General features: G+C 40.7%; 1 protein-coding gene across 1 annotated transcript in view; it reads left to right on the top strand.

Moving 5' to 3' along the window:
• Window positions 1-1,512: 1,512 nt before the first annotated feature.
• The window catches only part of loxl2a (lysyl oxidase-like 2a), a 33,294-nt gene continuing 11,897 nt past the window's right edge, over window positions 1,513-22,909 (top strand). Inside the window, exons 1-6 of the mRNA XM_074666794.1 lie at window positions 1,513-1,615; window positions 5,616-5,920; window positions 8,453-8,628; window positions 18,044-18,252; window positions 20,646-20,862; window positions 22,690-22,873. Coding sequence (XP_074522895.1) covers window positions 5,626-5,920; window positions 8,453-8,628; window positions 18,044-18,252; window positions 20,646-20,862; window positions 22,690-22,873 — 1,081 coding nt within the window. The 5' untranslated portion in view covers window positions 1,513-1,615; window positions 5,616-5,625. The remainder of the gene's footprint in view (window positions 1,616-5,615; window positions 5,921-8,452; window positions 8,629-18,043; window positions 18,253-20,645; window positions 20,863-22,689; window positions 22,874-22,909) is intronic.

Here is a 22,909-nt window from a genome sequence, read left to right as displayed (position 1 = left end):
TTCTGCAACTACCAGATTTCAAGTACTGCAAAGACATGACAAAATAAAGTCTGGTTGTACAGTATAATCATAGAATAATGAGACATATATTCTGATGATAATCTCTTGATGGGACGCCACAGCAGCTCATATGTGGGAACACAAGTTTTCATTATACATGCTCATAGATTAAATAATAATAATAATAATAATAATAATAATAATAATAATAATAATAATAATAATAATAATAATATAAAGGCCAGGTCCAAACATTGCTGACGCTTGGACCAAATCTTGTTGTTTCATCACTTAAGTGTGGCTTGTTATGGAATTAAGCCCTAGTACAACATGTACAATTGACAGACCCTTAAATCCAGGGTTGAAACCAGTTTTTATATTCAGTCTTCATTGCCAAAGGGTCAGCCCATGTTGTAACGGCTCACCACATGGTGGTGTCATTACACACAGCAGCAGCACAAACTCAGGGCCTGTCCTGATGGGACCTTCAGAGGACTGTATTCCAGGTACTTAGATCAGTCAGAGGGGCATGGCAGTAATTTAGCTAGCTGTATTCTAATAATCGGTCCAGACAGGAGAAAAAGAAATTGGCAAAGGTTAAATTCAGTTAGAGAGAGCCATACACACCAGACACCCCAAGAATAATGCTAAGATGAATCAGTTTTGTAAATCCTCCTGACCAATGTGCAAGTTTGGTATGCACCTAAAGGAAATTCAGTTGAGGTTATTTCTGTCAAAAGAGGGTAAACCAGTCCTTTAACCCAAGGGCTCAGCACTGTGAATGCTAACATGGTGTCTGTCATAAAACCAAGAACATATATAATTCTTTGAGGTATCAATTTAGGCAGACTGTGTATCTGTTGTTGTGACTAAGATGAAGATCAGAGACAGTTGTTCAGAAATCCAGGTAACTCCAAAGGGTCCACACACTTTCTCTTGCAACTGCACTTTCTGCAAGATCAATGTTTCAATAGCATTCATGTGATAAGTAGTCCTATGATTCATTTCAAAATATATTCTATGTAACTAAAGGCATAAATTTGTCACAAACTGTATATAAAACTCTAAACATATGAGAGAAAGTTTTGGATGTGGGACTGGTAGCCTATAGCAAAAAGGATTTAAAATTTAGTGGAAATTTTCACTGCTGACTGTTAAATTCATATCGATGGAACAAAAAGAAAACACCATAATATTTAACCAACAGATCCAAATCAGTATATGTCAAATGTCGTGAGTGAACACGAAAGGAGAGTGTGTACTGAATTTAAAAAGTTGAAGAATAAATAGTTAATTTTTTTTTTTTTTCATAACTTTTGGGTTTTATAACTTGAGATCCACGTTTATGGTGTTTCCACCTCCTGTGGCGTGTTTTTGTAACCCTGGTGATCAAGCACGAGTGGGCGGGTTCAGGATGCTGAGGCGGCCTCTGATTGGCTGCTCTGTGTACTGAGGAGTGGGACGGGCGCGCGCTGCCAGCTGTGAGGGGAGCACAGAGAGGGGTACTAAAGGGACAAAGAGAAAGGCTGCTTCACATCTCATCATCTGCAGCAGGTTGGAAACCTAAAAGCCCGCGTCCGGGAGAGGCTGTGCTGCTCTTCAGTCGTCTGTCAATGTAAGTGTTTCTTGTCACTTGTTCATTCAGTTCAAGCTAATCTACCACCTGTGTGAAATAGTTTGGCACGTGCCATAAACTTTTGTAACGTCTCTTCAGGATTTTCTCTTTTCCTAGTGGGTTTTATATTTGTGTTTTCTGTCTTCTTTTTCCTCCTATAGAACATTTAAGCACAAGTTGCTGGTAAACCTTAGCTTTAAAACAAATATGAATGTATGACAACATTAACATCCACGTTTAGCTCCTTATATCGATCTTGTGCTTACGTTTATTTCTCTTATGTTACTCACTGTCATAAGTGCTGTTCAGGAACTAACATGAATTTGATTTATGCTTTCAGAAATGAACAATAGGCTTTACACTGTAATAGCACTGGCTCTGACTCGAGTAAGAAATAAATTCAGCATGTTGGATTTTCCCCCTCACAGGCTCTGGCTACAGCTCTCACTCACTCATTGTTCTGCACTGCTCTTGTGCAAGACTCCATGGGTACTGTGTATATGCAATGTGCCATATTCAAGCTGCTATTAGTACTTGTTTAATTCTACCCAAGGTTAAAATGTCTTAAAGTTTTCTTTGCAACAATCTACTCATGAGCTGCCATAAGTATAAATTTAGTTTGTTTGTGGATGGAAGTGTACACGGTGAACATTCCTCTGCAGGAAGTGGGTGTGTCTGCACTGTTTTATCTAAAATAGATTCAAGAGAAGTGTTAACTTTTCATAAATCAGATGTCGAGCTGTGGGGTGTGGATAGGGGTTATGTTTGTTTTGTGTTTGGAAATGCCCTCTGAACCCTGATGAGTTGATCTTAAACTTCTCATGGCTGATCCTGGAACTGATACAGACACAGTAAACGCTACAGGCCACAAAGAAGTAGCTCTTAGCTTCTGCTAAACGTGTTCCTTTCATGAAAAGATAAACCAGATGTTACAGGAGATCACAAGTGATGTCTGGCGCATTTCAGAGGTGTCTTTTCAAGCCTGTGAACCCTGCAGTTTGTTTGGATGTTTCTATGACGTCAACTCAGAAGACTACCCCCCTATTTCCTCACACTAAACACATGGAGGTCTCCTTACTTTCACTGTCTCCCTCCCCTCCCATAACTACAGGAACATTCCTCCCTCAGGGCTTTTGGTCCCTCCCTCTCTTGACACTTTCATGGTTTGCTATGAAATATTGAGTTGGAGGCAGCTTCTCCTTCTGACCCTTAATTGTTCAGCCTCCAGGCGCAGACCAGCAGATAAATGAAGAGGGGCAGCACTCTCCCTGCTGGAGCCCACATTTGTTTGCCATTTGGCTGTCAGAGAGACAGACAGGAATCCTTCTCAAAACAAAATAACCTCCGCTCTTATCCAACCCTTAAAAATCTCAGTCTTTTCTATTTTTCTGGCAGTCCAATGGATTTTTGCTGTTTTTTATTTAAATACTGTAAAACTGTGGTCACTTCTGTTAGTAATTTACAAGCTTCTACTTGTGGTTATATGGAGGCTAGTGAGAGGTATATGTGAGTCTTATCATGGCCAAAACAAACGGTTACAGCACTGTACTGTACACTGAAACTGCTCACTTGCTCAAATTATGGACAAAACTACCCACATACACCACAAATTACTGTCTGCCTGTCTTTAGATAACATTCAGCCCGCAACTGAACTCTATGGACTTGGAAAAAGTTACAGTAGAAGTCCATCTCTTACAGAAATACTCCCAGGCAGCAAGGTAACCACACATTTAGAAAAAAAGGTTTTAACTCTCAGGCTAGACAGCAAACTGTAAAACAGATCGAAATGTTTTCACTTGGTGTCCTTCTTGACTGTTTTTTCTACTCAAAATCAACCACAGTGACTTTACATGAGAGTTAATATGTTCATAGACAAACTGCAGTTGCAGTTTCAGACTGTTCTCTTGTTTAGATATCATTTTAAGAAATTATTTCTAGGAGTGCACAATCTCAATTTTCAGGCCAATTACTTATCATCTATCTTTAAAAAGCCTGACCTGCCGATACTGATTTTGATACCAATTTTTTTTTTTAAAAAAGAATTTTTATAACTGACAACATATACCGGTGAAACAACAAAATCTTTATGTTTTAACTTAAACAACCAATAGTGTCCTGAGCTTTAGGTCTCAGAGCAAAAAGTGACAATGGTGGGGTGTCAGACCTTCCCGGAGGTATATAAGATCAGTTTCATATGTAAGGATCGGCGGATCGCAAAAGTTAAGGAAATCGGCACTTATCGTTCAGCTGACTGATCGATAGGTGCATGTCTAATTATGTCCTTATACTTAAAAAAAAAAAAGTAGAAAAAAATAAATTTTGGTTGCTGAAATCTTTTAGGCAAAGGGCAACAATGCAGAACTGGTCTGCAGAGAGTGGCTAGCATTAGCAGAGCTAGCACCAACAGCCTCTTGTCCTCCTTATACTTGACTGGTTACACACTGCTCTGGTCATGTGATGTATGCCGGTTTAACTATAAACAGCCCACATACAACTACAGACTATCTCCACAAAAGTACTGCCAAACTGCCTTAATGTCATCTTTTCCTGTGTTCATCTGGGCAGTAGAGAATTACAGTTACAAGGCATTAGAGGTGGGGAATATATCAAATATACTCGATATATTGTGGGTTGTTGCATGTGAGATGTATGAAATGACTATATCGTGAATATTGCGTACAAATTGTCACATAAATGTTTCGAAACGTCAGTATGTGATTCTTTGAGTTTTACTTACTTCACTTTCTGCTGGTGTTCCTGTCACAGAAAGCAACTCCTGCCTGTGCCCACCCAAAAGACTGTGCAGTACATGCATGCTTTTGCATTAGGAAAGGAGAGAAAAAAGTTGCTTGCACATCTCGTTAGTCGTGGGTTTGGAGTTTTTTAAATGCAAATTTCAAAAATCCAATTTAATGGTCTGCTTGATTTATCATGTCATTTTATGCATCATAGTGTTAAACTTAAAATTTAGAGCAGAAAAAAGAATATTGAGGTGTATATTGTGTTTCGGGATATAGCTTGAAATATAAAGATGTTGGTTTTGGGCCATATCATGCAGCCCTACATGGCAGTAGCTGGTGACTGGAGCTACAGCTGTAGCTATATTTTACCATACTTCAGTATTACAGTTATAAATGTTTTGATAATTAGTTTTACCTGCCAGTAATTCTAATGCCAACTAGTTAAAATCTTTTTAAGGATCAGCACTTCAGTACATCTCCAATCTTTTAAATATTTACACCCCCCCGCGGTCCCTGAGGTCTGCTGATCACTTTCACCTCGTGGTCCCAAAAACTTGTTTAAAGATCCGAGGTGATCAAGCTTTTTCGGTGGTGGCTCCCAAACTGTGGAATAATCCCCCACCCTACAGACTTTTAAATCGTGTCTTAAAACTTACTTTTATTCTTTGGCTTTTAACTCAGCATGAGAGTTGTGTGATCTGTGTCCTTTTATGTCTTTTATGGTCTTAACCCCTTTTTATGACTCTTATTTGTTCTATATGTTATTTATTTAATTTGATTTTATTTCTTTTATTGATATTCTCATATGTTATTTTAACTGTGCAGCACTTTGGTTAACTTAAATGTTTTTTAAAATGTTCTATATAAATAAAGTTGATTGGATTGGATTAGTAGAGTGAAGATGTTCAATGATTAGGTCATCTACAAGGTAACATCCTCATCTGGAAAAAAAAAAGATGGATATCAACATTTGATCAGTATCAGCAACAACTAAAGCTGAAGTGTTGGTATCAGGACGTAGGCAGTCTGATCAGTGCATCAGTGCTACTGCCAAGTGTACAAGTCAAACTCAGAAAAGAGTTTCTGCTTTGTTCGGAGGGGCTATGTAAATTGAAAGTTTCTTTAAAGAGCTTTAAGCTTAGACTGTCCTTTGTTTTTTTCACAAGCTTGCTTTGACCTGATTTGGTTTTTCACTTAAACCCTGGTTTGTCTTCTATTTCTCATGTTGATAGTAGAACTGTTTGTGTCTCCCTCTAGATCTCCGTTCATGTCCCACGTCATGTTTCACCCAGCCACCATCCACTGTCTCATGTCCATCCTGACATTAATATGGCCCTTGTGTAGCGCTCAGTCGGACTCCAGCGCCCCCGTCATCCAGCTACGTCTAGCCGGAGAGAAGCGGAAACATTACGAGGGTCGATTGGAGGTTTTCTACAATGGAGAGTGGGGTACTGTGTGTGATGATGACTTCTCCATTCAAGCTGCTCAAGTGGTGTGCAGAGAGCTGGGCTTTTTAGATGCTGAGGCCTGGTCGCCTTCGGCCAAATATGGAAGAGGAGAAGGTAAGAAGACTAGCATCTCAGAAATTATACTGAAATCCAGTGATCCAGATGAGTGAGACCTGAGGGGGCCACTTTATTTTGAATGGAATACCCATCATCCAGCCAACTATATCATACTGCGTTACATCTATTAATGCAAGTTCATGGGCTGTGTGGGAATCCTTGAATGAGGTACCCGCTCCCGCTAGTCTGACTGCCGCGACCCTCAGGCTCTGGTTTCCCCATTAGCAGAGAACTCAGACACTGCAACCAGGTCTGAACATGAGGAGTAAGGGCGATAGGGTGTGTGGGTGTAGGGGAGTGTGGGTGGAAACACTGACTGAATAAACTACACACACTCATGTAAGTCCAGCTCCCGTCACTCTGTCTTGTATGAATTCCTCCCTAACTGTAAAAACACTGATGAGCTCTAGACTCTTAGTGCGATGGCTTCTGGCAGCTGCTGGTAAATGTCACTTGGTGGCTGTTAATTAACTCTGTGTCCCTTGTTAAAAGCACATGTTTTCCCACTGGGTCTGCCACATCCAGGCGACCACTACAAACGCAGAGTAATTAAATTAGCTAGTCACTTCCCAAAGCACAACAGTCATTACAGCAGTTTCAAGAATTCCATCAGTGAAGTAATGAACCCCATGCATGATGATGTATAAAATATTTACAAGACACAGTTTTATGTAAATGTCTGCAGCAGCTGGTTGGGCTCTTAAGCATAGGAGTTATAAACCCAGGGTCACAACAATCGTATGAGTGTATATAAATGTTTATGAAAGCTGTCTTAAAGAAACTCGTGTCTCATTGGATGTTGGAGCATGGCAGTGGCAGACAGGGCAGGAAGCTTAGTTTGGTATCCTGTCTGTTCTGAAATAGCACGTTGCAGTTTATAACTCAAATTACCAACCATGTTTTCAGTAATGAGAAATAGGCCTCTTCATGTCCTGACAAATAGATGTTTAGTTTGTGGGAGAAGTATTATGAAAGCAGATTATTTGATGTTCAGACCAGCTGTGTGTGTGTGTGAGAGAGAGTGAGTGGAAACAAGTGTTGTCCATGTTGTCTTGTTGATGGTGGAGACACATGGCCATAAAAAAAAAACCTTTCCCATCCACCATTATGATGAATGACTTTATGTTCCAGGGAAAGACACCACCAAATGTTTCTAATTGAAGACATCCCTGCATAACTAGTAGGAGGACATCAGTGCGTTTTGAAAAGAAGGTGGTTTTCCTGCAGGCGTGTTTTAGTCTGCTCCTCAGCGACCCTTACACAACTATGATCTGTACTTGTGTAAGGATTTGTTAAATGTGCAAAGATATACTAGAGAGGGAAAAAAAGGACAAATATCTAAAATCTATTTCATTGAGATGTTTATTAGGAACACTTAAGTGTGCGGTTTGTTATATTTTAGAATCAAAATTCAGTTGTTGAGTTAAACGGGAAATAAAAGCAGCTCCTCATGCTTAGTACCCTCTACTTTCTTCTCAAGCTTGTGAAACTGTTATCCCACAAGGCCTCTGAATTTTAGTTTTAACACAGCAATCCAAATTAATCACAATTGGCAATGCTGAATGATTGTTTTATAAAAGCTGCACAGAGACCAAGCTGGTTCTTACTTGGAGCTCTGCAGCCCCAGAGGACTTGGCTCTTGTTCTAAAAATGTTCCAGAGTTAATCATCTCTCTGCTAAGAGGCAGCAACGTGACCGTATAACATGCTGTCACTTCCGCGGTATGATCAGGATGTTCCTCAGAAACGTGTAGAGGCTGTCAGAATGATGAGCAGTCCTTTTCTTGTTTCCGTGGTGATACCCCTGCAGTTTTCGACCCATGGTTGAGTCAGGGCAGACAGCTGGACGGCAGATGACAACACTCCCAACGTTTACGGGGCAGGTTCTGGCTGAAGAGTGAGTCAGTTTAGGCTGGGGACCAAACGCACCTCCTCGTGAGAAAGTTCACTGTCTCTGTGAACGGACTTCAGTGGAAATGCTGAAGTAGTTGCAGAAGTTGGTGACGCACAGGCTGGAGCTTTTAATGTATACACAATAATCTGTTTATGTTTTCTCATAAAACTAAAGCCTTAGAGGGGAAAGCTACCTGGAACTGAGGCTTTTGCTTTGTGTGGGTTAGTGGGAGAAGCGTGGCCCTGTGGGTGTAAAGGATTTGATTTGTGAAACAGCTGCTAGTAACAAATTCAACTCATAACAGTTGTCTGAAACCTCAGCATGTAAGAACTCTTGCAAAACTATGAGCCAGTTCATTAAAAGAACAATAAGAGTATGAGCAGTATGAGAATAAATTATTAATGGTCCAAGGTTATGAATGTAGTCATTATTTGTTCATCTGTTTTTCACTTAGTGGCATATTTGATTCGCTCAATTAAGCAGCTTTCTACAGATTGTTACTTAAGCCCATTCCCCAAAAATATACCTGTGTACTATACAGTTGATCTAATTTAGCTGAATTGAACAAAGCAAAAACAAACTGCTCATTTGGTCGGCATTTACCCATTTAATATATCTCTGCGTCTTACTGTTCAGGTCGCATCTGGCTGGACAACGTGCATTGCACTGGTGGAGAGAAGAGCCTGGCTCAGTGTCAGTCCAATGGCTTTGGAGTGTCTGACTGCAAGCATTCAGAGGACGTCGGAGTGGTGTGCACCCAGAAGCGCATTCCTGGCTTCAAGTTCATCCGGAACCAGGCCAACAACAATGAGGTAGGTTTTCATCCAGAAACACACTCTCTAATAATCCTTCACACAGTAAACTTGTGCCAATAGGCAAATAAACTCACATGGATGTGAAAACCAGGGTGGGATTACTTGATCAAATAAATAATAACTCTACAGTAGCAGCCACACAGGGTTTAAGTACACACGTGACGGGAACAGATGTTGAGAACAATAAAAATAGGAAGAAAGGATAGGCATGGGATGAAGGAAAGAAGTTATCAAGATGCAGACATTGCTGCAAGCACAAAGAGGTGAAGTATTTTCTTTAAATGCTTCCAACTTTCCAGTCAGAGCCAGACAGATCAGTGGGCTGAACTTTATGTCTGTCTGTAGATATTACGAGGAGCAATTTTAAATGATGAAACTGGTCCTGAGAGAAATCCCCAAAAGGTGTTGTGTGGAATATCCATCATCCATGTCAGTTAAATAACTTTAATGTGGCCGCTCCACACCTGGAGTTAGATTTAAATAAAAAACATGCACAAACTGAGTGATGAAGCATCTTTTTTTAAGCCTAAGAACTAGTTCAGAATAAAAAAATCTTATTGTTCACTTGTAAGTTTAAAATAATGCTGTGCTGAGCATGCATGTTTTTGGGGTTTTGAAGAAATATGTGTTTGGATCTGCAGTATGTGCATCTTTAATTTTACCTGATAAAACACAACATGTAAAAATGTAGTTTCAGAGGGTCAGGCATATTTTTGACTTGACGTTTTTTTCTGGAATATACAGTCGACACGTATGTGATTTTCATTTGGAAGGAAGTATGTGTGATTAGTTGGTGTAGAAATATATGTTACTGTCTTTCTGAAAGATCTTGTCACCATTTAATGGGAATTTATTGAAGTGCTGGTCCATATGTATTGACCAAATTAACAAGCTCGCAGTGGTTCAGGCCAAAGCAAGAAAATACTCAGACATACAGTTACCTGTAGTTACAGAGGGTTTAATGTTATATTAAAATCAACAAATTACACGTGAATTCCTTGTTAAGTCTATCTGTTTTCAGGCACAAATGATGTGTTATGATAGAGTTTGTGTCTTTAGAGAGGAAATACAAAATACCACTATGATTCTTTAGTTGTCTTGTTGTAAGAATAAATAGTAGCAGCTAAGAGTTTTGTTATTTGTGGTATGTAATGTTGTGAAATAGTTTAATGGGGTGTAGAATTCTCTAACTGTTATGGAAGGTCATTTTTATCAGTGTGTGTGTTTATTGGTGTAGGGATAGATAAATCATCCACTTTAACAAGCTTATGTTGATGTTGGCTGTTAAGCTAGCTGGCTAACCACCCAGTTCCCTGCTTAAATACACTCTCAACTTGCACATCTCTTTTTTTTACAGTAGTAAAAAGTTGTGTGAATGATGTAAGTGGTTCCTGATTTGTATTTTGAGCAGTGAAATATGTTATTTCCAAATATTTTGTTTTTTACAAAATGGCTTTTACCTGAGGTTTACCCACTCATCCAATTAGTTTCAACAGAAAGAGACTGCAATCCTCTTCTTCCATGAAGTCGTCCTCATACAGCATTTGGCTCTACATTTTTTTGCACTGATGCCTTTGCCAGACTCCTATTAGTCTACCCCTGCCCACAGCAGACCCCCACTCGGCAGCCTGGAGATTTTGGAGATGACTCATAGAGAGAGGGAAGACCATCCTGTTTGGCTGCAGAGAACGCCTTTTTGCCGGATGGAAAGTCAGTGTGGGTTAGTGGACGTGACTGGAGACAGGCAGGGAGGGGAGAATGGGGATATTATTCAGCCTGTCAGGGAACGACTTATTAAAACACTCAGCCATGAAGGGTTCCCCTATTAAAACCAGACTGAGAGAGATGAAGCAATTCTTCTTTTGGCAGCTGACAAGACAGTAGATGATTTAACTCAATGACTGCGCTCATGAGACGGCTGTTCTGTAACCAGAATCATGACAAGAATAGTGCCTTTGTTTTTTACTGGATTTAATTAAGACTACACACATCTGACATCCATGTGATGCCTTTCTGTCTCATGCCTAATGTGTCAGGGGAACAAATACAAAGATGAGAGGATGATTTGAACTCTTTAATCTTGAACTGCTTAACCAAATTCACAGCATTCTTAATTTTACAGGCCAAGTTTGTCAGTGGCCCCCCTTAGTCCCTGTTTGTCCTGTGTATTCAGGGTCTCTTGGGTGTTACTGTAGTTAAGTCCCACACCCTATAAATATTTCCTTGGTCTGGCTGTGGCCTTTTAAGTCACGGGAGAGGAACGGTAAAAGGTGCAGCTAAACCTCCTTTACCATGCTAGACCTGACGTAAGCAATGGGCAGCACTGTTCCTATAATCTGTTTACTCACAGCATGAATTGACATTTTGTGCTCTATCTGGGAAGTTAACACCCTTACTGAGTGTGCACGATGGTCCAAGGAAAGGTCAGAGCTAAAAATGTGGAGCAACTGTTATTTTTTACTGCTCTGTGAATCCTTTTAGAAGTAGGAAGATAAATAGTTCTTTGAGACTCAGTTCAACAGTGCATTGTGTCAACTTCATGAGCAGCGCTGTGTCTGTTCTTTTGGCTGTTTCTCTTCAGTGCATTTAGTATTCTTTGTGAGAGAGACACCATGGGACTACAACTACTCCATATATGTGAATATGTGCAGTTAGACATTCAGCTTTAACCACAAATGACAGCGTTGTGAAAACATCAGTCTTTCATTAATGAAAACAGATGCTTCTCCCCTGACAAGAGGTGCAACTGAGGACATTTACCTCACGAGCAAAAGTTATACGAGGGCATAGCCTTTGCATAGCATAAACAGATTATCAAGTCTTCCTGGAGGCTAATCCTCTCATGTCTTTTTCAGTCATTCTCATTTCTTGTCAGAGCTGTCATTTAACCTCTGACCTCCAACCCCTGCTTTGTTGAAACAAACTCAGTCCTAAAGCCGTCTGCTATGATGCTGTGCTCTGTAGAGAGGAGCCATCGCTCTAACCCTTTTAACATCTGTCAGCTTGTTACGCAACGCGCTAACAAAGCAGACGATATACATTCCCATGAATGAGTCTCTGTTGAGAATAATGTGAGTTACTTTAACAAGCAGCTTCTAACTCTCCACAAATTGAACCAGCTTTCCCAAACTCTTTTTAATGGGCAACAAAAGTTTTTTTTTTTTCCAACTTCCAACCAGTTTCTTAATTGATGAGCATGTGTTTGTTTGTGTGAGATGGAGCAGATTATGTCAGAGGCAGTCGGTGAGTCAGCAGTTAGGAGGGGGGTGGTTGATGTTCATCAGGAGAACCAAACTCAAAGCCAGGAAACTTTGTTTGTCATCTGTTCGGGACTTTTCATCCAACTCTGCCATGTTCCATCATTGTTCACGTGTGAATCACATTCTGCACGTGTCGTTAGTGGTAAATACATCCCCGTTATTAGAAGATTCCTAATGTTTCAGCCTGGATATGTGAGATGGGTGATGTATCATTAAAGGGTAATTATATGTTCATGGCTCAGTTTAACAAGAGTCATTCTGGACCATCTAACTCTATGTGATTTCCTGAAAAGTTGTCGTTGTTGTGCAATTCATTGTCTCCAGTGGAAAAGAAATTTCCTTTTTTTGGATAAGCATGGATCACTCTTTATATGATTTTAAAGTTTTGAATCTTCTGAATAGTGTGGAAGAAAAGGAAGCCCCCACAAGCAGCTACAGTTGCCCACCACAAGACATAACTTGTTAACTACAGCCAAACACCTTCAGCCAGAATCAACACAAAGACGTCAGAAGCCAGTTGAAATAACAGGACGCAGCACTTAAAAGCGTTTCCATTCTTTGCACATCTACACAGGGCAAAGGTTGCACTTCTCTATCAGGCATGACGGTCTCTTCTTACAAGAACTCAGTTCCTCACATTCACAACCAAACAAGTGAAGGAAACCCGAGCCGGAGTTGGAATCGCCTCCCACACAATGTATGCAAGGGGCTTGTGTGGAGGAGAGGGACCGAGGGGAGAAAAGGTTGATGCATGTCTGGAGGCTGAAGCCAGTTTCTCTCCTGTGGATAGAGTCGCAGACAGATCTACCACATGTTCAACAACAGCTGGATCTGATTGGGGCCTGAGCTCTGAGCTGCAAAATGCACAAAATCGTGTCTTTTGTAGTTCATATCCAACTTTATGATCTTTCATTTGTACATTCTCCAGACTCATATGCAGAAAGCCTGTGTCAGGATTGAAGCTTTGGCTGTTACGCAAAACCACTATGTTCTGAGTCATCTCTTAAATCAGTGTCTCATAGGTATAGGTAATGGAACAAATTAAACTCTAGTCCACATCAAAATACAGAATGTTCAGCATTTAAGAAGAGAGCATTAAACCAATAATCAAAGTCTGATTTAATGGAAGTGAATCACTTTCAAATCATGTTAAATGAAAGATGAAACGATTGATAGTGTTAGTGTTCTCGTGTCTTCGTGTTCTCGTGACCATATGGTGGGAGGGAGCTTATGTGCTGGATCACGTCTGTGAGTCTTTCCTCACACTTATACATTTTTCAGGAAGTGCTGCGTTCTTACAGGAAAAGTTTTTTTGCATGCAAAACCACAGATGTTGTATAGATTAAGCTAACAAGCAAAAAGGGTTAGAGAGTGATCCTCAGGTGTGCCGCAGAAGGATTTTAGCTTTGATAAAGAGAAGCTGCTCCCAGTCTTCAGTTTGAGCTAAACTAACAATGCTTTATATCTGAAAGAAAACAAAGGATGGACATAAAGGGGTGTGTTGGGTGTGTTGCTCTCAGTGTGAAAACAAATGAGAAGCCTTGTGAGTGCACTGAAGTCTTTACCTTCTATCTGCACTCATCATCAGTGTGGGATCACAATCTGTCTTTTTTCATACTGTCAATTTATTAATCAATTCTTAAGAAATAGTCACTTAAAAATCATACATCCTCTGTAAAAAGAGTTGCAAAGTTGTAGTGATCATTGCTTTTGCTAATAAAATAAAGATTGATATATTAAATAGGGTTATTTCTAGTACAGATTGTCCTTCTGAAGTATAATTCAGCTTTACAGCGTCAGATTAGTAATAACTAGATTTACATATTATAACATTTGTCATCAAGTATGGTCATTCTCCAGTTCTTGTTTGTGAGGTACGTGTGCAATTTATTTACCTTTTGTGTTTTTGCTTTTCATGTATATCGTTACTCGAGCCCTACACTTGTTGATAGGTATTCCTGATGCAACACACACACACACACACACACACACACACACACACACACACACACACACACACACACACACACACACACACACACACACACACACACACACACACACACACACACTTGCAAACACCCAACTAGGGGCCATAAGTGGGGTGGAGCAGATGTGAAAGTCATTTCAAAGAGCCTTGCTGTTCTCTAGCTGGTTATCATTTCCACTGAACGTGTTTTGCTGGGTGGGGCGAGGTAGGTGGGTGTGGGTGGGTGTGGGTGGATGGGTGGGGGCACGTGCAGATGAACGTGCGGCACGGCTGGGAGGCTGATTAAAGTGGAAGAAATGCACAGTAGTGGAAGCATTAGTCAGACACTGGCTAGACCACAGGCTCATGTTCACACATCTACTGAGTGAGGGGACCCAGTCAGGAAAACAAGTCTGCTCTGCAGTTGGAAAACATTCAGTAATGGTCAAAGCTCACTTCACAGACGGGTAATGACAGGAGCTAAATGAAGGAGGTTTTCTCTTTTTGGACACCACGAGGCCAAGAATGTGTGACTTATTTAAACAATAGTTACGGCATTTATTTTCATAGAGAGGTTTGGCTGCTGTGCGGCTTTTTTCTCTTCTTAATGCGCCACAGCCAGTCACACAGTGGTCATCCAGCTAAACATTCAAACAAAATACCAGTGATTCAGGATATTTTCAGACTGTGGGAGGATTACTGTACTTTGGGTTGGGTACAGTACACATGACGGATCATGCAGCACTGTACAATTTACAGGAAATGATGGAATGATGAGCAAACTTTGTAGGAATCCTTGATAAAATATTAGCTTTAGTTAGGGAGACAGGCTGGCCACACAGAGTCACTTTTTGATGTAATAGAAAGCTGATGAAGAAGACTTGATGTTATCAAAAGGACATTTTTGTAACCCCAGCTTGCTGTCTATACTTCTTTCCAGTCTTTGTGCTAAGCTAAGCTGCAGCTGCTTGCTTTTGATTGCCTTCAAATGGAAGAGGGATAATAATCTCCTCACATAATCGTTCAAGAAGGAAAACGATTTCCTAGAATGTCAAACGGTTTGCCAAGATTTTTCTCAGAAGTTCTTTGTAATTCTAGTTTTCTACGCTTCTTTCAAATGTCTTTTAATCGTAGCAGGTGAAAAAACATCCCAATATTTCCTGTACGTATACTGTACAGTACTTTCCCATTTTTTCCACAAAGAGTGCTAAAAAGTGACCAGTGTGTAGGTTTGGGCCTCTGCCAAGCAGGATTATGCTGATCTTACGTCTGGTGGTCTGGGTTTGAGGAGGGGGAATAGTCTGGACTGATCCCAGCTGTGGGCGTTAGTGTCCTCTTCCTCACGTTTAGACGGCCGGTTTCCTCTGTCTGAGCCAAATGTAACACTGGCTCAACACATCTTTGAAGCCAAACTCACCTTGTGCCCCTGCCCTGTCTCGTGTTTTTGTCTTCACACCTGGCTTCACTTTGATTGCTCACGTTTTCCATTTGGACTCATGTTTCGTAGCCGTCTGACAGTGTAGTGTTCAGGTTTCTTTTTGTAACTTTCTTAGATCTGTGTTTTCTGTGTTGAAAGTATCCACAATATTTTCATCTTGTTTTGTAATTAGGCAACACCAAAGAGACACCAAAGGACGGCAGGGTTAGAAATTGAGAACATGAGATCCCTGATCACGATCACGTCTCCTCACCTTCTCCTCCTGCCAAGCTCAGACGGAAAACACTCTGTCATGCTATGGCCTGCAGGAATGTGCTCATGAAAGAGTGGTTTCTACCCAGTCTAACTGCTGCGGTCAGAGGGAGGACGGGGGGTCACTGTAGAACAGTCTGACTTAGTCTTGGCTCCCCTGTGCTGCAGTCTTTGGCGCTTTGAGACCCTGGAGCCTTGAACATTCCCTCAGGCTGACGCCATCTCAGGAAACCACCCTGTGGGCAAACGTGTAATATTTCTGCCTGGATGTAGAGGCTTTTTCTGCAGCGGTAGAGAAGCAGGCTGTGTCAGCATTTGCATGCCACAGTGCAGCTTAGTGTTTTGGCTCTTTTTGGCAACCATGGTGTAACTACACACGCGGCCAGGAGCGAACTGCATAACTTGGCTGTGGAGGGAAATGAACAATGGCAGAGTTATGAGGTTGTTGTTTTCACATAAAGCTGTGGGGGTCAAAGGTTACCATTCCTCACCGATTTTGGGGTCTTAAGGACACACGATAGCCTACTGACTGTGGCTGTTGGCTCAGTCTGACCAACTGGCTTTACGGCCAGCTTTATAGTCACCATGGACCACCCGCCAACACTCTCCTAACCTGAACTCTGTCACCAGTAACTGTCTTTAAAACTTGATTTACAATCAGTGGGTAGAGAGTTTTGTTTCCTTTTATAACTTCTCCTGTCAGTGCTCTCTTTTTTTTTAATCAAACAAGCTGTCAGTGATGTCAGGTGAGAATTCAGTGTCACTATTTCAACACTTTACTGAAGCCAAAAGACATGCAAAATGTATCCTTTTTTTCTCTATTAAAGGTCCCATATTATGCTGCTTTTCTGCAGTTTAATATGGATCATTGATGTGTTCATGAAATGGTAGTAACATGTTTTGGTCCAAAAAGCCAATAAATCAAGCACAGCAGCATTGTTTCCAGGCTCTCATAGCCCCTCTGTTCAGAACGCTCTGATTTAGTGGGCGTGACCTTCATATGTAAATGAGCCACAGCTGATACCGCCCCGCTCTTCCACGCCACTGAGAGCGGCGCCACAAGCTCAGAGTGCACAATGTTTCGAAAACAGCGAAGCATGTTTACTGCAACATTACAGGCTAAAACAACAGGCTAACCGCAGCTAAAGTTAGCATCCTGAAGCTAACACAGAGACAGGGGGGCACTGAGGAAAAGCTCTTACATCTGCTCCACAGCACACAGCATTTAAAATACTCACATTTCCAGGGTCCTAGGTTTGTTGGCAGATGGTTGGTAATGCGCCTGGATTCAGGACCAGTCTATTCTCTAGCCCTCTGTTGTACTGTCCAAAGTTTGAAAAGCAGTTGGCCGTGAAGTGACTAGCACACACATGCACAGTTTTACTGAGTGTAGCTGGCACATTTCTTTGATAAATGAACTCTAGACACTTAGTCTTGTCTTCTTCTGAGATGGGAAGCTTGTGCATGGAACTATGTGGTTGTTTACAGCCAAAAACAAAGCAGTGATGGCTGCTGGAGCAGCAGCGGGGAGGGGGTACGGGGGTAACTGCTCCGGTGGACCAATCAGGTCAGACTTGCTCCTGATTGGTCAAAAAAGGGACTCGCTGACGTCAGCAAACCCCAGAAATTCTCTTTTAGGTCAGGATTTTACATTCACAAGCACTACTAAGTACAGGTTTTGTCATTAAATATCACATTTTGTCGGCTGGGAGGAAAGACAAAGACCCACAAATTTCACTAAAAGACTTAATAAAGTGGTTTTTGCATAATATGGGACCTTGAATTTCATTGTTGAAGCTTAAATTTAGGGCATAGAAAGTGATATATTTTTTATCATCTTAAATACCTGGTTCTTTTTCTCAACTCTGAATCCAAAAGATAGCAGGAATATTCCAGAAAGTTGTGAAACCTCCCAGCAACCCTTGACAAGTTTGAACAAGGATTTATCAGGAGATTTTTCCCCTCCCCTACTTTTTTTGAAACATACATTTAAGTAAACTGTGCTGCCCCTGAAAGGCCACAGAGGGATTATTTTTCTGAGGCATGTTTGCTCTTTTTTTTACATTGCAGACCTGGTTAATGATCTGTCAGCTGTACAGTATTTACAATCAATCAAGCTGAACAGTAAACGGAAAGTCCAAATAAAACTCCATCCTCCAGATGACATTCCTGTGTTTTCGACAGCTCACAACTCATGTGAGATTACATTCACTGATTATGTAACTATGCTTGTGGAGCAGTGAGTCTCTGTCAGCGTGAGCGTGGTTCATGGAAAGTTGGGTGTATCACTGCACGTTTATGGGAACATAATTAGAGGGGAAATGAATATGTCTCTAAAATTATAATGCGTAATTCTTCTAGCTGCAGCATTAAAAGTTACCTGACTCTGATTTTATGCATCAAAATGTAAATGACTTGAAGAAAGAAATTAAACTTTTACCTTTTTCATCAGTGATGCTAAATAATAAAATCTTTCCCTCCTGTGTTTCTCAGGGTATGACGGTGCAGGTGGAGGATGTGAGGATCAGGGCCACTTACTCTCACAGAAAAAGGATTCCCATCACCGACGGCTTCTTGGAGGTTAAAGATGGAGGCAAGTGGAGACAGATCTGTAACGAGGGCTGGACGGAGATGAACACCAGGGTCATCTGTGGCATGCATGGCTTCCCTGGGGTGAAACGCCTGAATACCAGACCCTACAAGTGAGTGATGGTGCCGGGGAGGCTTAAAGTAAAGCTGATCAGATTTATTAAAAGTCTACAAATATGTTATTTACATGCTTTTATGTTTTAGCTGAGTTAGCATTTAGTTAATCAAAGCTCATTTCTGCTAAAAAAAAAAAAAAAAGTATTAATTCAGAATGCAAAAAATAATGCATTTGTTGGAAGAGACATTTTCGATATATGTTGACTCAATCTGTTTAGGAATGTTTTTTTTTTCCGAAACAAACTGATGTTAGGGGAGATTACGTAACCATGTTTGTTTACACTGGTCATCACTCAACCCTACATCCATTCTGCACGCTGACATTAAACAGACTCACGTCTGAAAATTCTTGACAAGAAGCCAAAACAGCCAGAGGAAGTTTTAGAGGATGAAGCAAGGGGCTTTCTGGGAAAAAAATCTCACTGCAGAAGGCTAAAAAAAAGTCAGCTCTTTGGCTTAACTTTATTGTTTCCCTCTGACTGTGAGTGTCTGAACTTTCTAAACCAACCAGTCTAATACATAGCCAGCTAGTTCCCTGAACACTTGTCCATTTCATTTTTATCCTCTGACATGAGAAAGGAAGTTCAAAACAAAATGGGTCTTGACTGCTAACTATTTTAAAAAATGACCTAGACCTGAAACATAGTTTGGGTTCCAGGCCTGAAAAGAGAAGCATGAATTTGTAGAGGTTGTTTTCAGTTGTATTTGTTGAGTCTCTGATGTGTCAAAATGTGTTAAAAATGCTCATTAGGATTACTAAGAGCCTGAAAGAACATCCTTCAAAGACTAAGTCAAATAAAGGTCACTTTTGCCACCACATACAACAATAAAAAGCAGAAAGTGTTTGCGTATGAAAAGCTAGAACTCTCAAATTTTTGCTTTTATAGTGAATATCAAACTTGCTGGTAGAATTTTAAAGAAACACTTAACCCACTAGTTGCTGTTGCTTTATTTGGATGATTCAGTAAAGTTAACACAATTACATAAGACTGAGTTGTTCCACATCCAGTCACTTTTTGTCTCCCAGAGCTACAAACCAACCACAGTTAAATCTAAACCAGAGAGACATTAGAGTTACTTTAATTTGCAAAGGCTGAGTCAGGACAATTATTTATTTAAGGCTGCACTACGATTTTCTTTCCTTGAGTTTTTTTTTTTTTTAGCTTTTTGTTGTGTAAAATGAAGGCCAGGATGCTGACTTTAACTAGAAGTGCATTGACAGGATCAGTTTCAGAGCTATTAAATCAGCAAAGAACATTTCCTGTTGTTTTTCCGTTCAAAACATTTTTGAGCATGTAGTGCTGTTGCTGTGGTGGTAAAATACCTCAGTGAATCTGTTGTTTATCTCAGGACTGCTCTATTCACGAAACCGACAACAATCCAACAAATTAAAACACTGAATCAAAGCTGGCATCTCTTTCACCGACCACAGATAAATCTTTCTTTAAAGCCGTCTTTGTGCTTGATTCTGTTTACAGCATCTGGATAAGCTGCATGAGGGGCTGTAAATGTCGCTCATGCTGGTTTCATTTCATGGTCTGCTTCTCCTGAGGCCTGGACCTGCCTCATGCTCCTCTGTTGTCGGGGTCCTCAGTGACCCTGTGTTCATGACTTCCATTCAAGTATGAGGGGTCATGGGAGTGTTAAAGTAATCTCACAACAATAACCCCATTGATCTTCACAGAAAAGGATGGGCATTGTTCCTCACACTCAATAATTTAAAGTCTCCCCCTACAATAAAACAGCTGCTTAATAATCACATGCAGTGTGAAAAAGAATGATAAAATATTTTATGAGCTTTTTTACACTGCTTAGTCTGACCCACACAGATGCTGTCTACTGTCAGCTATTTACATTACATGTTTGACATTTTTTGTGGACCTCCAGCTGTGTTTTCTGTACAAAAATAGATGTATAGTAATTATTTAAAATGATCAATATTGATTGACTGTAGGTAAATTTGTAACATACTGGCCTGAAGCTCTTTGCTGTTGTGCCATGTGCTCGTGGAAACTCTGAACATCTGTGTCGTAAAAAAAGAAGAAGAAGAAAGAAAACCTGAAGTGTTAGATAACCAAGCCTTTCATCCGAACACACCAAAAGGAGCACTTTGCTAAATAATACATGCTGGAGAAATTCCATGCCACAAAGACAGAACATCAGGTAGCAAAAAGACTGATGAATTATGTTCCCCGTGTTGGATCTCCTCTCTGGAGCAAGTTTCCAGTCTGCAGGTTTTGGCTTGATCTGACACATATGGGAACTTAAAAGACTGAAAACATGTTTGCCATTCATCAACTCTTAAAGCAGCCTTTATTTTTTTGTTAGCTGTGACTAGTTAACACTAAGAGCTGAAATCTTCTTAATAGTTTGTATCCTTCCTTCTCAGATTGCTGGCTAAGCGCCGTAAGAAGAACTACTGGGGTTTTTCCGTGAACTGCACTGGAAACGAGGCTGACCTGTCCGATTGTAAGGTGGGCCAAGAGTTGGAGCTGAAGGGAAATCTTACCTGTGAACACGGCATGCCTGTGGTGGTCAGCTGTGTGCCTGGACGTGCCTTTGCTCCAAGTGTCAGTGCCGGCTTTAGGAAGGCCTACAGGGTAGAGGTGGGTCGGATTTAGCACATTTTTTACTCCAAAGACAGTTAATGGTGACCTCCGTCCTTTCACAACAAGAGTCTTCTGAATTTTGCTTTTCCTTTGTGTGAGGAGATGTTGTTTTGTGTGGGTAGACAACTGTTTATGTGGTCATGTATCAGGATGTTTGGAAGAATGACTTCATAATGTATTTAATAGAGTGAGTAGACTGGACACATTCAGTTGCATGGAAAATCTGAGTGTTTACTACTAAAGAGGAGGGCAATGATTTACCCGTTGTTACCCTTTGAGGGAACAAAAAACTGAAAACATTCAACAGACTGCCACAATATTTATGGTGCCATCTGGAGGATGTTTGTTCCACACACCGCAGATATTTTCTTGAAGAGTCGATCTTACTATTTTTACAAAAATAAAGCTGCCTCTGATTTCAGAGTGCAAATTCAGAACTGCAAATCAAAGTCTGCTGCTTTGAAGATATGTTGCCGCTTCATTATTACATTAATAGACCAATGTCTTCTTTAGAGGTTTTGTGCTTTTTGTTGCCTTTCTCCTCTCCTTCTGCCCCACCTGTTGTTGCTATACATGATGAACACCTGAAGCAAAAACCTACTCTCCTCACACTAGTGTTTTAGAAAGCCCTTGTTTCGGCTCCCAGCTCCACTGATCCCCTTCCCTCTGAGTGGCCAGTCCTCTGAAGTCCCATTGGGGACCAAGCTATGAGTTGAGGCCCGTGCCTCCAATGTTTCATAGAAACTGACTGTTTTGGCCAGTTTACAAACACATTCAGGGATTTCTCCAACATAAGCATTTTGAAAATCAGGACACCTTTAGTATGGAAACCCAGAACTTTTACTTCATATCCATATTTAAAGTATGTGTAAGCATTACCCCCCACCCCCCTTTAAAGTAGACAAAGAGTGAAGTCAGCACATGAAGCAGAGTCCATTATTACGCTATCTTTATAATAATAAAGTGGCCATGGAGACAAGCATCTGGAAATAATTTTACAGAATAATATGCTTAGCATCTGTCATCTTTACAGTAAAACTATCTTTTTTTCTGCTTAGTGTTTGTGATGTATTTATTCAGTTGTTACCAAGGTAACACATTTTGCTGTCCATCCATCCAGCAAAGTATGGAACAATGTAGAGTATACAGAGCCAGAAAATACAAAGACAAATCACTTTTATCCCTCCAGCTTGTTTTACTTACACCTCTGTAAGTAAAACATGAGTGTAGCATGGCCAGCCTGCTGCCAGCATGTCTTCTGATCTTCTGCAACACTCAGAGGTCCAGTCCTCTGTCAATATTCGCCAACTTGATTTTTTTTTGTGATGTGGATTCATAACGTATCATTCATGCACTTTTCATTTTGCTTTAACAAAACATCAGCTCGCTGTAGCCAGCCTCATAACCAGGACGATTAGCAGCTCCCATATGACTCCTGTCTGTTGACTGTCTTAAAATCTTAAAAAACTCTTTTTGAGTCTTAATTTTAGTTAATCTTGCAAATTAGTCTTGTTGTGATCATTTGTGAAGTATTCCTCCGGGGTTTTGTTCATCTGCAGATTCTTATCAACAATACCAACTGTTTTACAGGTTATTTTTATTTTCTTGATGTGCAGCGGTTTGTGGCCTTAGGCTAAGAAAAGCTCTATATAAAGTTTTATTATTATCAGTGTGGATAATGATGCTACTTCAGTAAACGGTCCTATGAGAAACTTCGACTCTAAGTCAATTTACCAAGTTATATAAGAAATCTTCGGCCAGTTGGCAAAATTTGTTTCTTTATCTAATTTATTAATGTAAGTTTTTCCTTCACCGTTTCCGTAGCAACCTTTGGTGCGTCTACGAGGCGGAGCTATGATTGGTGAGGGACGAGTGGAGGTATTGAAGAACGGGGAGTGGGGAACCGTGTGTGACGACAACTGGAACATTCAAGCTGCCACCGTGGTGTGTCGTGAGCTCGGATACGGGAGTGCCAAGGAGGCCTTGACTGGTGCCCGACTGGGACAAGGTATGACCAACAGATTACTCTGACAATGTGCCAGTG

The sequence above is a fragment of the Halichoeres trimaculatus genome, unplaced genomic scaffold (assembly GCF_033239565.1).
Source record: "Halichoeres trimaculatus isolate MK-OKI-2021-1 unplaced genomic scaffold, fHalTri1.1 fHalTri1_scaffold_1, whole genome shotgun sequence".
Taxonomy (NCBI): Eukaryota; Metazoa; Chordata; class Actinopteri; order Labriformes; family Labridae; genus Halichoeres; species Halichoeres trimaculatus.
Note: the sequence above shows the minus strand (reverse complement) of the source record. Positions and strands in the feature narration are given on the sequence as shown.